Below are 17559 nucleotides of genomic sequence, written 5' to 3'. Positions count from 1 at the left end.
AAATATTAATTTTCATACGGCCGAATAATTAGATAATTATAAAAGTATTTTGACATGACATTTTAAATGGGATGTCTATTTGATTTTAATGATGAACATTTAATTTTTTACTAAAATACCATAAAGTACCTCTACAAATGGAATAGCTATTGATGACGCACTCGAGAGTACCGGCCGGCACGAGACCTCAAACGCTATTACACGAAAAAATACAAACTGGACTGATTGGATCTTCCTTTTTTACCCTCCAGCGGTAATGGGCTTTGGGCTTTAGCGATGCCATATCATATGTTTTTAGGGTTTAGGGCCGAATTTGAATATGGTCTTCTACGATAGATTTCGAAGATCGTTCGGATCTGGTCTTCGACGATAGATTTAAGAAGTTGGTTATGTGCGGCTTGCTTCGACGGAGATCGGGTCCATGCCGCTTGGGGACGAATCGGAGCGGTGGAAGTGGGAGAACGCCGTTGCCGGCGCCGGCGCCGGCTTTGCGACCGTTGCTGCGCTTCATCCTCTCGACGTAGTCCGCACCCGCTTCCAGGGTGGTCCTCCCTCACTATTCGTCCTACTCCGGCAATATTGGAGCTTTTCTGTCGCTTTAGTTGATCATTTCCTTTCTCTTCATTAGTGACCGACGGACGGGCTTCCCATCTTCCGCTCTACAATAACACTGCGCACGCTTTATACTCTATTGCTCGAACAGAGGTTGGCTATTTTTGTTCTCCTTTCCGATCATTTGTTCCTTCTTAAATCTTTTGCTTCTTAGGAATGTGTTTATGACTATAAACTAGCCAAAACTTGGTGGAATATTCTTGGGTGATATAATTTATTTATAAACTTTGGTCATCGTTAACTGCTAAGATTTAGATAAATAGTTTAGGGCTGGATTGAATGGTTCAACAAACCTTAATTTATTTTTTGTATCAGAGCTTCTTCTAACGAATTAAGAGTTGGTACCAAGCCCGTGTCGGCAGCATTTTGCATGTAGGGGAACCTGGTCGCATACTGTTTCTTGAACACATATCTAAAATTCAATGTATTGATTACTTCAAAGTTGAAGGAATCTATGGTGCACGAAAAAACTGTGTACATTTGAGTGAAAAAAGTGTTCATTTCAATTTTTTGCCAGTGAATATTACAACACGAAAGAACTAAACTCACTGGCATTGCCATATTGCAGAGGCTATCTGCAATCACTTCATTCCCGTCATGCAACGCAATTCACTTACAATGCTAAATGCTACATATACAATCAATTGCTTTATTCCTCACAATCATTACAACAACTAGCCTTGATCATCCTTGCCTATGGGAAGGCTTCCTTAGTTAGAGCAGTTAAAAATTATAGAAGAATGTGTATATTTTTTCAAACTATGAAGATAGACAATTTAATAAAACTTGGTACAGGTATTGTAAAAACAGAACTATTGGTGAACAATTTCTCCTTTTAAACGTGTTTTTTTTTTAAAAAATATTTTTTATAACACTTTTACTCATCACTTAAATTATGATATCTCATATTCCAAATTTTAAATATATTTATTCAATATCTAGTTTAAACACATAGTTTGAGGCAATTACTTTGGAGAGCATTACACGTATTTTGGTGTGATAATAACTGTTATGGATAAAATGATCAGCCACTGAAATTTTTAATTGCGAACTGTTAGCATTAATTTTACTCAAACTCAAGTAATTTGTTTCCTTAGATTAACTGTACTTAATTTAACTTGCATACAATGAAGTAATTACATACTATAAAGTAATTATCTTATGGCTAATCAGATTTTGCATTTTTGTAGGGAGTCAGAGGCCTATATGCAGGATTTTTTCCAGCTGTTTTTGGGTCAACTGTTTCATGGGGGCTTTACTTCTTTTTGTAAGTGTGGCTATATATTTATGTTTATGATATCTTGTTTTAGTATATATGTCACAACCCACAATGGTTGATGATTTGAGAATCAGTGACTCATGTGAATTGCATCAATGTAGACAATTCATATGTATGTGTGTGATAGTAGACTCAAATGAGGCGAGGTTGAAAGATTATGGATTGATACAAATTCAAAATCTGAATATATTTTAAATAATTCTTATACTCGAAGACCTTTAATACTCACTGGTTGGTTTTAAACATTTGTGTGGTATGGTGAGTATCTGACACATTATTTTCTCAAAATTTACAAGGCTTCATATTCTTTTGTAAATCTAATCAAATTTAAAGAGAAAGAACTATATATTCTTTTGATCACTATTAGATAGGTTGGATATATATTAGAATTTTGTTGATTTGATAAGGATTATACTATAATGGAGGTATTACAATCAAATAAACATCAAAATAGTAGTTAGTTTCATAAATCTCTATTTCTGACCTTGCAAGTGTGACTTGATCCCTTAAATTAGAAGCAACTTTTTTTACTTCCATTGATATTGATCTTTGCGCATTTATTAGGATATTGTTAAGCTTTGTACTTAAAAGTTGATCAAGATATACTGTTGGAACCAAATCAGTTTTAGGTTGTCAATAGTGTAGATTTGTCTCTTATCATGCACAAAATAAATTGTACTGTTTAGATTTGGCTTCCCAATATAATGTTGTAAAAAGACCTAAAATAACAATCTTAGTGCCCTTCCTATAGTTGTTCCTTCAATGTTTCTAATTATCTAGACCCAAAATTCCAAACATGCCTAATTAGCTGAACCAAACTGTCTTCCCCCTATTCTATGCCTGTTGCATTGCCTGAGCTAACATTATTTAAGGATTACAGAACTTGGGTGTTGATTTTTTGAAAGTGAACTTCACATCAATGCTTGAATCGGTTGCAAACAAATAATCATTCTCACATTCCAGCAGATTGGTAGGCAATGATTATAGGATTAGGTTAGCAACATGAAATAATTAAACATCTTTAAGTGGTTGATGCAATGATAAATATGGATACTGCAGTGGAAAAGAGTCAGGTTACCTTGATAATGGCTGACTCATCAGTTGAAATCAAAGGCATGAACAGAACTAGGCGCTTGCAATACTGAGTCACCATGCTGGAAGCAATATGTGATGGATATTTATGCATGCACACTACATTTCACAATCACCAACTCTTTATAAAGAGAGACAGTGAGAGAGAGTTCAATGATTTATATATTTATATATAAATAAGCTATGCTCATCAACTTGACCTCCTAATTGGTGCTAACTATGCATTTGAGGCTCTTTTAAAATAACTGGTCATATTATTCTTTCATTCCCAATTTTCATGCCAACTAAATAAGTTTAGTTTTGGTTAAGATCTTGTGAATAAATTTTAAAATGTTCATGTCACCATAACCTTTCATCTCTGCTAACATTTGCTGCTCGATGCAATTAATTTTAATTACTTTACCTCCTAGTTGAACAACTTGTGTTTTTTCCATAATAATCTACATTGTACACTATTTTGGCATAAAAAAATAATTATTAGCAAATGTCAATTAATTATTAAATAGATATTAATATTAAGAAATATAATTAGTAGGTGAATTTCAATAAATTATATACAATACTATTTTTATAATTATGTACTAATATGTCTTATGTATTAGGGAAATTTTGTATTTTATTTATATGGTATGTTCAGTTGCTCTATTTGTTTCTTTACACAATCAATAGATAAAGTATATGTTCTTTTCTTTCTATTTTATACATAAAAATTAAGAATATAATTGAGTTAGAATAATTATTTTATATGAATTATATTAAAGAATTATATAACATTGTTTGACGTATGAGAAAATTAGTTATTTAAATTAATTATAAAATTTTGATAAGTTATAGAAAACTACTAAGAAAAGAATTATTCGATAGATAAATATGAAATATAACTCTGTGTAATTACAAAAAACATCACTTTAAAATCTTTATGAAGATATTATAGCTTTTTACCACCATGCAATGATTTTTTTCTTCTAAACATCAAATTAAGTTGAATCCTTCAACTTTAAATAATGCATTCCATTAATAGCAGTAGCAGCAACAACAACAATGCTAATGAAATAAAACATATTTATATTTTTTAAAGAATATTTTATACTGTTTTCATAATGAGCAGGGTCATTGTCTAGTGAAAGCATGCATTGACAATATTGTAGCATTGGGGGGAAAAAATAGAAACCTAATTATTTCAAATTAAGACAAAAAGTTTTAAGCATTGCTTACTTTAAAACATATGATGATTGCTAGGTGATAATTGCTGAAGAGCCTTTCATATTAACCATTTAAGAAGTAAAACATGCAGTTCTCTTTCTGTTCTCATGTATTCTAATGTCATGATTCATGAAAATTGCCTTTTATCTTCTCATCAAGCGTATATGAGAATTATGATAGACTAATATTCAGTTCTTACTTGGACTTGTTCAATATATTGTTTTTTCCCTTTCTCAATGACATCTTGTTTCTTCTTTTTTCAGTTATAGCAGGGCAAAGAGTATGTACCTAAGAGGGAATGATGAGCATCTCACCCCCCTTTATCATCTTGTTTCTGCTGCAGAAGCTGGTGCTATGGTAAGTGCTGTAATTGCTATCTTGACATTGGTCTGGTCAGTGATATTCTGCAACAATACTATCTATTATCTCAGCATTTTAGCTTAACATACCTTATCATGTATGATCAAGATTTTTTGTTCTTTTTGTAAAATAAGATGCTATGTTTGAATGTAGAGATTACCAAATAACATTGTTGTCATTCTCAGACTTACTGATTGTAAACATGCCATATAGGATGATCCTTTGTGTGAAGACCAGTAGGAAATGGTTTTTGCTTTTTTATTTTTTTGACAAAAAAATATCCTTTTTTTTGTTGATTCAGTAATTGATTAAGGATTTTGCTGGCCTTACCATGATCTTTGCTGTTGCAAAAAGCTGAAAATTGGATTGTTTGTGAGGCTAGCTCATGATTAATGAAAGTGATTTCATTTGTTGTAAGCAATAGAATGTATGTGGATGTAACTTGAGAATAATATTGTAGCTAGCAGACTTATGCTCCATCTACTGAGAAGGAAGGAAAGGGTAAGGGAGGGGAGGAAAGCAGTGGAAGGTGGAGGGAAAAGGAGAAGAAATAAGGGGTACTAAAATTTGTCTGTTTGGAAAAAAGAAATACAAAGGGAAAGAATGTGAGTATTTAGCTCATTCCTTTATCTACTTGCATAGAAAAGGAAATATCGAAGGGGAGCCTTGATGCAACGGTAAAGTTGTTGCTTTGTGACCAAAAGGTCACGGGTTCAAATCCAAAAAACAGCCTCTTGTAAAAAGCAAGGTAAGGTTGCGTACAATGTTTCCTTCCCCGGGACCCCGCATGGCGGGAGCTTCGTGCACCGAGCTGCCCTTTTTATAGAAAAGGAAATATCCATTTTACCCATAAAGAAATCTCATTCTCCTTCATGTTTATTGTGTAAAAAATAGTAATATTGGTGAGGCAAAAACTCAAGCAGCTAAGAAAAAACGAAAAATTGTGCTATACAAAAAATAATTCATGATAATCTTCTGTCTTCCTAAAATGAAAAAGAGCCAAAAAGGAGAAGTTGTGCCAAACAGAAGGGTAATTTTGATAACTTACCAAGTATAAAATAGTAATTTGCCAAACATTGTTCCTTCATCTTCTTTCACCCAATTTTGATAGGAGAAATTGTGGCAAAATTTTAATTGTTCTTCCTTTAAGTAGTCAGTGGAAGTGAGACAAGATTTATGTTCTTCCTTTAAGAATTTCTCCCTTTCAGTCCCCTTTTTTGTGCAATTATCAGTCAGGAAATGATAATTGCTAGGGTAAAGAGTTTTTGTCCCCTTGAGTGGTGCTTTCTTCTTGGTGCTCAAGGTTGGATAGCTTGCTGGAGTGTCTCATTGGCTTACTAACCTTTTCGCAGCTCTTCATCCAAATCATTGTGTTGAATTCCCTATTTCCTACTCGTCTCAACTGCTAAGAAAAAAAAGAGAACTGAGTTCCTGTGTGGAGGGAAAGTGTTTGATGGAAATTATGTGATCTGTGGTTGATCACATAATTTATCCAATGTGTATAAGGTTTTATGAAATTGATGAATGTTATTCCTCTGGTTGCCAAGGTACCTTTCTGCTACAGTCTTAGAAAAACTAAATTGTATCACTCCTTGTGTATTAAAGTGAGGATCTGAACTAAGTTGACATAAGATTCCTGTGAAAGATCAGTATTGTTTGTTAAGACCAAATACCGAGTGGGCTTTCCTTGCCCATCCCTCCACTGTCAATGGTTTCTGTTTCTTCAGTTCCTGTGATGAAAGTGGTAACTTCAGAGTTCCTTTATTATTTTAGGATGTTAGCTATCTTGTTCATTATATTTGATGTACACTTCTTTGATTCTATAGTGCCCATCTGTGATTGACGTGATATTATCAATAATTCAAATATCTAAATTAGATTTTCACTGCAGTTATAGACTGGTAAACTTTTATTACATGACAAACACTCTTCTGGCACTGCAGGTTTCTTTGTTTACCAATCCTATTTGGCTTGTAAAAACACGACTGCAGCTCCAAACTCCTTACCATGGTTATCGGACCTATTCAGGATTTTCCGGTATGTTCTCTTCCTTGAGAATTGAGTGATATTGGACTTGCTATGATATTAAAATTGTCCTTTTCAAATATTGCATACTTGCAATATATAGTTTTTTTGTTTAACATTTTTATATTTTGCGAACCTAGTCAGGATTTTCTAGTATGTTCTCTTCATTGAGAATTGAGTGATATTGGACTTGCTATGATATTAAGATTGTCCTTTTCAAATATTGCATACTTGCAATATATAGTTTTTTTTTGTTTAACATTTTTATATTTGGCTAATATCTATGCTGAATATAAGACTATGGATGAGCAATTCACTTAGTGTTTAGGCAAATGTGCTTATGTAATTTTATGAAATGCTTTTATTGCTTTAGAGTTGGTTTGCAAGTATGCATTTCTAGCATTTTGCAACCTTTGTTGGGGTGGAAAAAAGTTTCTTAAATTAGGAGAAATTCTTGCTAAGGCTATGTTAACCAACTTTAAAAAAAAAAGGCGTCTTTTGCAAAGCTGCTATATTATTTCTTAGTTTGCTTAATGTCTCGGTTTTGTGGTTATATATTCTACTTTAGTTACCATGTTGCAGTCATTCTAAGGTATATAAAAGTTGCTTACACATACACCTACTTATTATCTAAGGTCAGATGCTTTGAGGACCATTTTAAAAGAGGAAGGATGGCAAGCACTTTATAAAGGGATTGGACCAAGTCTTCTGCTTGTATGGACTTCTGTGCTTGCAGTTTCCAGTTCAAATTTTTCCCTTATTTTGTACTCTACCTGATTTAGTTTGGCATAACATGTTTGTTTCTATGATATTCTTTTCTATACTTATTGAACATGATATATTGTGCCTTTGCACATTATAATGGATTTGGCTCCATGATTAAAAATATATTAAATGGAAATTAATCAATTTTAGTTTTATAGTTTTTTTTTGTTATATAAAAATGTTTACTTAATGATTGACTAACCTGAACATTTTGTTGGAGATATAAATGAATTAAGCAAACATTTCTTTTTAAGTATAATTCATTCATTTGATAGAATACCAAGTCAAATAAATTGGTTCCTTAGTGAACTTTCTCTGTCTACTGGATCTGTAGAAAGTAAATATAATTCTTTTCTAGCCATAGGTAGAAAATATGGGATTGTCTATTAGCCAATGACTATTCATGATTACATATTAATCAAGCAATTCCAATGTCACTCCTTGAACCACTCAACCATCTCCTACATAATCTTATTATCCAAAAACTGTGTGAATAATGAATTGCGAGTCATTTCTATTATTGCAGTGCAAGTATAATTGATGAATGGTTTTGTAGGAATAATTCTTTTCAAATAAATTCAGAATTTTATGCATCCAACTAGACAAGGGATCAATAAAGAAAATTGAGATTCGATTGTTATATTATTTAGATATAAAGGTGTGAAAGAGACTAAAGAAGACTATTTAAGATCGTAAGATTTAGTAGTGAGATACCCTTGAATAAAAGTTATGGTTGGAATAGGTAGGAGTTGGTACTCACGACTTTTTCTTTGTTGTTCTTTCCGTTGTTGTGTTGTCTTAAAATTGCTTCTCAGGTGGTTGCATATGCATATGTAGTCCTTCCTCTTTTACACACATAAACGCATGGGATATTACCTTGATTTCAGTTGGCTTACCTATATTAAGATAGTTCAAAGTTCAATTTAATTTACCATCTTAAGGAATAGATCAGTCAAGATGATTGATCTTAATTTATACTTCATCTATCAAATAAATAATCAATACTAGTGAATAGAAAAGTTAACCCAAATACTTAGGAAAAATATCTTTCCCAACTTTTAGCTAATGAGGTTCTATATCGATGACATATATGCCCTTCTCACAAGGTGAGACGCTTGCAAATAAATAGGATTCGCAAAATTATAGGACCACTTAATCGTGCCCCACAAATTGTTAGTTGCAAGTAACATGACCATTTTGATATCCTTGACCTCTAAAAAGTCAAGAAATTCTTTGCACCTAATAAGTCTTGAGATATCTCTTATCAACTTTATTTTTGGTCACTGGAAAAACTTCAAAGATAATTACAATATTACATTTTTAAAAAATGTCATCTATGATTGCTGTGTGTTGTATTGTTTTGATATAAGGCTACCATGATGAAGTTTTACATTTCCATTCAACAAACAAAGCTTCGTTACTTCTTTATTGGGGTGTAGCTCCTTTAGTCTCAGATGGCCAAGTAGGGGATTTAGTAGTTCATGGGGCTGAATCCTTAGTGGGCTGTGGGTTAGGCCAAGCTTGAGATGGCATCAGGTAGGCAAAATGATGCTCGGTGCTATGAATCAACATCATCGTGCAATTTACTGAGTGAAACACAAGTTCTATTTGAGTCTAGGAACCCAATATGCGTTGAATGAGGCAGGGCTACTCAAATTCATAGTTGAGTCAGAGGTCTAGCTAGTGGTAAGCAGGGGTAGCTCCTTTAGTTCCTCACAGACAAGTTGGAGATCTTGTTAGGCTTAATGGTTAGTCATTTTGGGTGGTGAGTTCTACCTCTATGCCATGTTCATTTTTTTTTGGTTGATGCACTATTTTTTCATGTATTTATTTTACTGTTAGCGGTGTACTTTGGATTTGAAATTCATTCAGAATATCAAGTCATCTCAAAGTATTGCTATCAAGCGCAATAATTCAATTTTCAAGTGCTTGTGATTTAGAGTTGCATCAGTATCACAATTCTTAAATTTTTATATATTGAAATGGAAGGAATAAATCAGAGTGGCACTTATTTGACAATAATAAAAGATGCAATTGAGATTTCATCTGAAGGTTCTAATTTCTGTAAGTTTGAGTGGTTGAGCAATTATGCCCAAAGCTTAAGATATGTGGCAGGGCCCAAGTCATATTTCTTAACACTTTCCTTATGTATACATGTCTAGACAAGAATAGCTAGTTGAAGCCCACATGTGCAAAATTCATGAGTATTTATTCTTATTCCAGCGGAACTTAAACACAGGAACTCTTATGCCTGTACCTCTTCATTTTGATTTTGTTTTCCACTTCTCTCATTTAGCATTTGAAATTTGTGTCAATCATTTGTCACACAATTTTCTTTACCACAGACTTTCTTTACTTCTCTATATATCATTAGTAATGGTAAATTTGATGTTTGTTAATATTTGGTTAGGTTACTCATGGTGCAATTCAGTTTACAGTTTATGAAGAACTCCGTAGACTTGTTACTCGCACCAAGGGAAAAGGAGCAAAGACAAATGCCTTGGGTGGAGATGAATCATTGGTAATATTATGAAGCAATGCATTTCAATGAGTAGATATTATTGATTGCATGTATCTATATATATAGATAGTGGTAGGCTCGAATAGATGCCAGATTCTCTTATTTCCAAAGTTTGAAAATTCACTTTTTTATATAAAAAAATCTTGCATTTTAGTTGGAGGTATGATCATGAATCCTAGTGGTTCATGATAATATGGAAAATCTTGGACTATTTAGTTATACTATCTAAAAAAAAAGGGTAGCCCGGTGCACGAAGCTCCCACCATGTGGGGTCCCGAGGAAGGATTCATTGTACACCGTCTTACCCTGTTTTCCCCTTCTTAGTTATACTATCTATTAGTACTAAATTTAAATATGTAAAATAGCTCAGGGAACACGAAGAGAATCAATGTTATTGCTGAATAAGTGAGCATGCAATTCTTATGATAGTTTTAGATATTTCATGAAGCTGATATTGATGAAGATACCAGTATTAGGATTAAGAACAAGTATTCAGAATGTAGAAGAGCTTCTAGAGTCTCATGTGATTGTCATATCTCCCTTAAGTTAAAATGTAAATTTATAAAAAAAAAAAAAGGCTGCCCGGTGCACGAAGCTCCCGCCATGCGGGGTTCCGGGGAAAAATCCATTGTACGCAGTCTTACTTTGCTTTTTGCAAGAGGTTGTTTCCAGGATTCGAAAAAAAAAAAATATTTATATGAGTGCAAGAGGCTTTTTGCACGAAGCTCCCGCCATGCAATTCTTTATTTATTTTTTTTACTTAAAAAGTAAATTTATATGATTGTTAAATCGGTTGTCATACTTTATGAAATGGGTTAGAGCGATAAACTGTGAGGAAGTAACGTAAAAATAAGTCAATATAGCAATTTGAGATTGCTAAGATGGATGCGAAGAATTGCTAGATGACATTAAATTAAAAAAATACTACTGTTGAGGAGATTAATTAAACATTGCTCCAATACATAATAAAATGAGAGTAGATAGCATTGCACGAGCATTTTTTAAAGGCGACCAATTGATTCTTAGAAGAGTTAAATCTATGAATGAAGATATGAGCAATAGAGTGAGAACAAAGAAATAAAATAATCATATTAAAATGATATAATTAATTTGAATATTACTGATGTTATAATAGAGCTAGCGGCCCCATATAGTTAGGATAAAGATGGCTTGAAGATGAATTTCTTTATTTATCTCAAGTTTTTCAGTGTTTGCAAACTAATTTGAGGAATGACTTCATAATCTAAATAAATAATATTCTTTCAGATCAGGTAATCACAGTCTTAGTACGTTGATCGTCTTTTTTACTATATCAATCTAGCTTCTCTGTTAGACTGTAATTGTTATATCTTTTGGCAGTTATAATCATATAGTTGTCACATTATGGCTGAAAAAAATTGAATGATGCAAATTATGCTAAAAAAATTATTATGAAACCAAGATACGTATTTTTGCCCATTCATTTTTTGTTTGCTGTTAAAGCTGAGACTAAGTAGAATAGGAAGTATTGTCCAGCATATAATATAAATTTTTTTACTTGTGTCTTTGATATAGTTGTACTATTCATTTTGCTAACACCTTGTACTGTTGCACTATCCAATACTTTGCTTATGATGAGATTCATTGTTTTATTTTGTTTCTCTTATTAGAGCTCATTCGACTATGCTGCTCTTGGGGCTTCCTCTAAAATTGTTGCAATCCTATTCACATATCCATATCAGGCAAGCTGTTCAAGATTTATTATCTTCTTTCTAGATTTGTTAACCTGAACTCGATGCCTTTACTCAGCAAGCTAGCTTACTAGCTGATTGTGGTTGTCCCTTTGTAGGTTATTCGTTCTCGGTTACAGGTACTTGAAGTTTTCTTTTATAGTTGTCAGACCTGTTTCTTTTTCCTATGCCCATCTAATTTTGGATATTGAAAAGTTATATTTTCTATCCATTTTAATATATGAGCAATACAATCAGCTTGCCCTTGTATCCCAATTAAATATTTTCTTTGTATATTGCAGCAAAGACCTAATATCAATGGAACCCCAAAGTACTCAGATAGTTGGCATGTTATAAAGGAAACTGCAAGGTAAATAATGATGTCTTACCAACGTTGTGTTGGTAGCACATTCTTCATCTGGTAGATTTTTGGTAGAAAAGAAAATTGATATCTTGACTTTGTTGTTGAACTAAATTGGCATTCTACAGAGTTCCACGAGCCACCGCGCTGGTCCAACACATTTATTTAGTCATTTGTCCTCGTTATAGTTTACTACCTAAACATCTGTCAGCTGCAATCAAATTCATGCAAAACCATAGTTTGATTGGTCTTGTAGTAGGAGAATTATGTTCGTTGATTGATTATTTGTTCAATTTCATAATTGTTAATTGAGAGACACATTATTGCTCGCTAACTCGGCGCTGCAGGTTTGAAGGACTTCGTGGATTTTACAGGGGCTTGACGTCCAACTTGTTGAAGAACATCCCAGCGTCGTCAATAACATTCGTTGTGTATGAAAATGTTCTTCGCATACTCAGATTAAGTGGAGGGGAAAATTGATCCGTCTATTTGTATACTATTTTTTTTAATTAATAAGGTATTAATTTGACTTTTTTTTTTCTTTATTAATGAGCGTACTATTGATAATTTTAATAATTAGAGATGCTTTTTATATTTTTATGTTTTTTGCCAAGCACACTCACGTGGTCAACAGTGTTGGCAATGTTCTCACTTTTTTTGCCCTGACGAACAATTTTCAGTAGAGAGCATAAGATCTATGCACATAGAAGATTAAATATAAGATAAGGATGGGCAATTCTGCATTTATTGATTTTCTTAGTTCAACCTTTTAGAAAAGTAGTACAGGGAAGACTGGAGCTATTATGTTTATGTTATATCCCCAAGTGTTAATTAATTCTTTGCGTCGGCGGCAGCGTGCTCCTTCCCCTTCTCTAAAGAATCTTCCAGAACTCCAGCACTAGTTTGATAGAATTAAAGATTTCATGTTGTAAATATATGAAATAGATAATAGATTTATAAAGATATAAAATATCTTGGTTTGAGATACTTTAAAATTAGAGTTACTTAAAGTCCTACATTAAATATATATATATATATATATATATATATATATATATATATATATATATAAATTATAAATTTAAAAGTATGCAAGATATCTTTATTAATCTGACATATTTTAGGTAGAATTTAAAATTAAAGTCATGCGAGCACTTTGACATTATACCTTCACCCCCGTGCTCACTCAACCTCACCGTCCACCTGTATAGTGCCAGCATCGTCGCCTCATCCAGCAGCTCCACGTTCACCAATACCTCCGCCGCCTTGATCCAATTCATAAAGCACCCGAACATGAGGCCGATAAACCCGACGCACGAAGGCCTCCTCTAGAAGCAGAAGCCTTTCGCTGACCTGCTCCACCGCCTCCCCTGGCTTCCTCTGTCTTAGCCTTTCCTATTGCGAAATGCGAACAGTGACGGGAACCACTGCAGGCGCAGAATCATTGATTTAACAGACAGAATATACAAGAAATTCACGGTAAAATCGGTTGGTTATTAACTCTAATTGATGGATTTAATTATAAATTATGTATATGAGTATAAATTAAATTGTACATGTTAAAATGATCTAACTTAAATTTATTAAATTTTGATTATTAGATATAGATTTTATATGTGTAGAATTTATAATCCCGTATTTATTATCATTTATGGGCTAATAATAGATGACTATAGAAGGTTGGTATCAAGGATTTAGGATTTAACTTTGATAGAACTTTTGGTTTTCCATTGACCTAAAATTTTTCGGCGCCGTCATCCATAAGCCCCTTGGAAGACATTCATTTTCTTTCCACTATATCTGCAATCAGGTTCCTTGTTATATTTGTTTATGTATTTATTTTTCTTATGTCATGTTTTCGATGAAACGAAGATCCATACTCACATGTTCTTATTTTTCCTATTCGAATTCTTATGTTTAGAATACATGCGACTTAGATTTTATAAGAACTATCAATTAACTCACATTGATGGCTTAAAATGAAGGACGAAGCGTTCACGAACTACCTCCATATGAGATATACATGAGACACGAATTCAAGTTGTGGAGGATGCAGATGGAAAGTTTCATATTTATGAATGACTTTGATGGTGGCATGACAATGAGACGATCAACCTAGAACTCGGAAGTAAATCAAGGTATTAAAGTTAGTTTCAAATTTATTACCTAACAAACATGCAGGATAGGAAAGGTCAAGGATGCCCATGAGTTTTGGACTTGCCTGACCAAGCTTCATGAGGAGTCGATAAAGCTAGAAGATCAAGCCAAAGGTGATTCTAGACTTGAGTCAAATCCAACAAAAAAACCTACTGAATTAGAGGATGCACTTAAGGTTAGCATAATTTACCAAAATATCTCTATCAATAGTAGTTTAAATAATCTGCATGATAATTTAGATAAGTATAAAATTATTACAAGTATGGTGCATGATAATCTAGATTTACATGATTCAAATTCAAAACCACAAAATAATCTAGATTCTAATCAAGTCAATCAAGATGGACTTGGTCAAACAGAGCACCGACCAAGTCAATTCAAATAATTTAATTAATTTAGAAAATTTAAAATTAAGTAAAAATTCAAAAACAATTAATTCAAACATTAAAATAAATTTGAATTTAAAAAATAACAAAATAGATTTAGATAAAATCAATAAATATCTTAATAAATTATTTAATAATCTAGATAATATCAATCTATAAAATTCTATCCAAAATCAAGATAATTTAATGAACAAAAAATTAAATTTTAAAGATAAGACTAATCTAATAAATTTAACTAATAATATAAACTTAAAAAATAAAGAAAATATAAGGATAAATTCAAACACTTTAATAAATTCAAAACTAAATTCAACAAATTCAAAATCAACAATTAATAAAAAGTTAAAAGATAACCCTTTAAAGAAATATAACTCAAACAATTTAATCGATTCAAATTTAAAAATTAATAAAAACTTAAACATTAAAAATAATATATTAAAGAAAGACAATTCAGAACTAAAAGAAAATTTAAATATTAAATACACTCAGAAGGATAATTTGACTAATTTAATTAATTTAAAATTAAAAATTTAAATTTAAATTTAAATTATAAATTAAACATTAAATCTTAACTAAAATTAACCTTAATTATAAAAAAATCTTTAAAAGGAAAATTAATAATTCAAGGGAGGCTCCAAACTAACTAGCACCTCCAAAACAATAGTTTACCCGACCGAGTAATTAGGACTAACCTAGGGTATTGGTGAAGTTTTGGATGATAGTAGGTTAGAAAAGCTCTGTCTATACATGTCTTGGAAGATATAGCTTCGACCTGATATATTTGACTTTGTGGAACTAACTGAAACTACCCCTTACGAATCTTAACTAGTTAGACCAAGATTTGTACTAAGTTCAGTGAATGAGACTATTTGGAAAACCTCGAAGGCGTGATTACTCTAATAATGTCCAGGTGACCCACCTTTATCTGAAAAATGCATATTTGTTGAGCCCAAAGTCAAACCTAAATCTAACACAAAGTTAAACCAAACCCTAAAATTGAACTTAATTCATCTTATAAAATTATAAGATTTCCTGATTGAAAATGTAGATCGGGTGAGATTACTAAGGACATAAAATAAATAAAATTAAATTATTAAAATTAAATTAAATCAAAGTAAATAAAATAAAATCAAATCAAATCAAATAAAATCAAATCAAATTAAATTAACTAAAATTAAATTAAATCAAACTACATAAAATTTATATTAAAATATATTAAAATAAAATATATTAAAATATATTAAAATAATTAAATTAAACCAAACTTAAAATTAAAACTTAAACTTAAACTTAAATGCAACTTAAATTTAAACTTAAGCTTAACTTAAATTAAAACTTAACTTAACTTAAAATTAAAATTTTAATCAAAACTTAAATTAAAATTTAAATCTAAAAACTTAAAATTAAAACTTAAATCTTAAAATTAAAACTTAAATTATAACTTTAAATTTAAAAATTAAATTATAACTTTAAATTTAAAACTTAAATTAAAACTTAAAATTAAAACTTAAATTTAACTCAAATTATAACTTTAAATTGAAATTTTAAATTAAAACTTAAGATTAAAACTTAAAATTTAAAACTTAAAATTTAAAACTTAAAAATTAAAACATAAAATTAAAACTTAAAATTTAAAACTTAAATTAAAACTTAAAAATTAAAACTTCAAATTAAAACTTAAATTAAAATTTAAAATTAAAACATAAAATTAAGAACTTAAATTTAAAACTTAGATTAAAACGTTAAATTAAAAACTTAAATTAAAACCTTAAATTTAAAACTTAAATTTAAAACTTAAAATTAAAAATTCAACTTAAAATAAATCCAATTAAATTCAACTTAAATTAAATTCAAATAAAATTTAACTAAATTCAAATAAATTCAACTTAAATTAAATTCAAATTAAATTAAATTAAAATTAAAATTAAACTCAAAATTAAAATTAAAATTAAAATTATTTTTTAAAAAATTATTCCGAGTAGCAACCAACAATTGGTATCAGAGACAGGTTTTGCCTCTGTGTGTTTGGTTTTCAGTTTAATTATGCACATGTCATACATATTTTAGGCAGGATAATAGTAGGATATGCTAACTCTGTGGTTGTAGGCTCCAACTATTATGCCTATTGTGATTATGTGTGATTGGACCCTCGGACATGTCGAGAGCATTTTATTTGTGTGCATGATTGTATGCATTAAAATACAGCAGGAGCTGTATTAGTTTTAAGATTTTACATTTTTGTTTCGATCTAGATTACATGTACATTCCTTTGTGGAATATAGGATCGATAAATGTAAAATTTTATTTTTGTTGCGGATCGTATCCTTGCGAGGCGTGGTGCTATTTGAGGACCAGAGGCGTAGTGGAAAAGGAAGCAAGAAAGATGCGACGACAAGACCTGATTGCGGTGGCTAAAGATGGCAACAGCTAGGGTTGGCAACACACGGAGGACAGTGATGAAAGAGGTCATAATAGTTGGAAAATTATTTTTCCATATTTATTGCTTTTATTTGCTGTGATGTGTGCTTGCATGATAAAATCCTCATCTTAAAAAACTAAGTGGGAGAGAGATTAGTAAATAAATTTCACAGTCTCCATTACTGATTTGTAAGTGATGCAACAAACTTACGTGTTGGCTCTGAGTGCCTCCCTCCACAACGGATGGATTTGTTTGCGGATCACTAGATCAAACTTCCTTAATAGATTATTATAGAAAATTATTTAGGAGCATGTAATCTTCTCCAACTGAAGGGGCACAATCCTATTTAATATTGACTAAGTATCAAGTAATGGTATACACTTAGACGCATTCAATAGTATCCTCCCCAACGGAGCCACTGTTATTTTTTGCGTGACGAAAGGAAAACCAACTATTAATTTTATTTGTCATAAAGTTAAGATGACAAGATAATAAAATTAATGGGTTAAACCTCCTCTTATAAATGTTTGATTTTGTATACGTCCACACTAACGTGGCATGCAAAATTCACGGTATTTTGAGGTGTTGGTAAATTTAAATAATATTGTTTGAGGAATCAATATTATTCTAAATTTAGAGTCTTGACCAAAACTTATTTTGTGATTCTTAG

General features: G+C 31.4%; 1 protein-coding gene across 1 annotated transcript; it reads left to right on the top strand.

The window, feature by feature from the left end:
• Positions 1-322: 322 nt before the first annotated feature.
• LOC122052600 (folate transporter 1, chloroplastic-like) lies at positions 323-12472 on the top strand. Its single transcript, XM_042614195.1, has 11 exons — positions 323-542; positions 629-705; positions 1803-1879; positions 4450-4543; positions 6490-6583; positions 7212-7285; positions 9747-9857; positions 11507-11578; positions 11686-11706; positions 11869-11936; positions 12275-12472. Exons 1-11 carry the CDS (start codon positions 422-424, stop codon positions 12405-12407), a joined length of 942 nt encoding a protein of 313 aa, XP_042470129.1. The 5' UTR covers positions 323-421; the 3' UTR covers positions 12408-12472.
• Positions 12473-17559: the final 5087 nt, after the last annotated feature.

This window comes from Zingiber officinale, chromosome 3A, assembly GCF_018446385.1.
Source record: "Zingiber officinale cultivar Zhangliang chromosome 3A, Zo_v1.1, whole genome shotgun sequence".
Classification (NCBI taxonomy): Eukaryota; Viridiplantae; Streptophyta; class Magnoliopsida; order Zingiberales; family Zingiberaceae; genus Zingiber; species Zingiber officinale.
This window is presented reverse-complemented; position numbering and strand designations above follow the sequence as displayed.

Coding starts and splice junctions, on each gene's coding strand:
- LOC122052600 (XM_042614195.1), top strand. CDS start 422: ATGCCGCTTGGGGACGAATCGGAGCGGTGGAAGTGGGAGAACGCCGTT. Junction 706..1,802: donor ACTCTATTGCTCGAACAGAG/GTTGGCTATTTT, acceptor GCATTTTTGTAG/GGAGTCAGAGGCCTATATGC. Junction 6,584..7,211: donor GACCTATTCAGGATTTTCCG/GTATGTTCTCTT, acceptor ATCTAAGGTCAG/ATGCTTTGAGGACCATTTTA.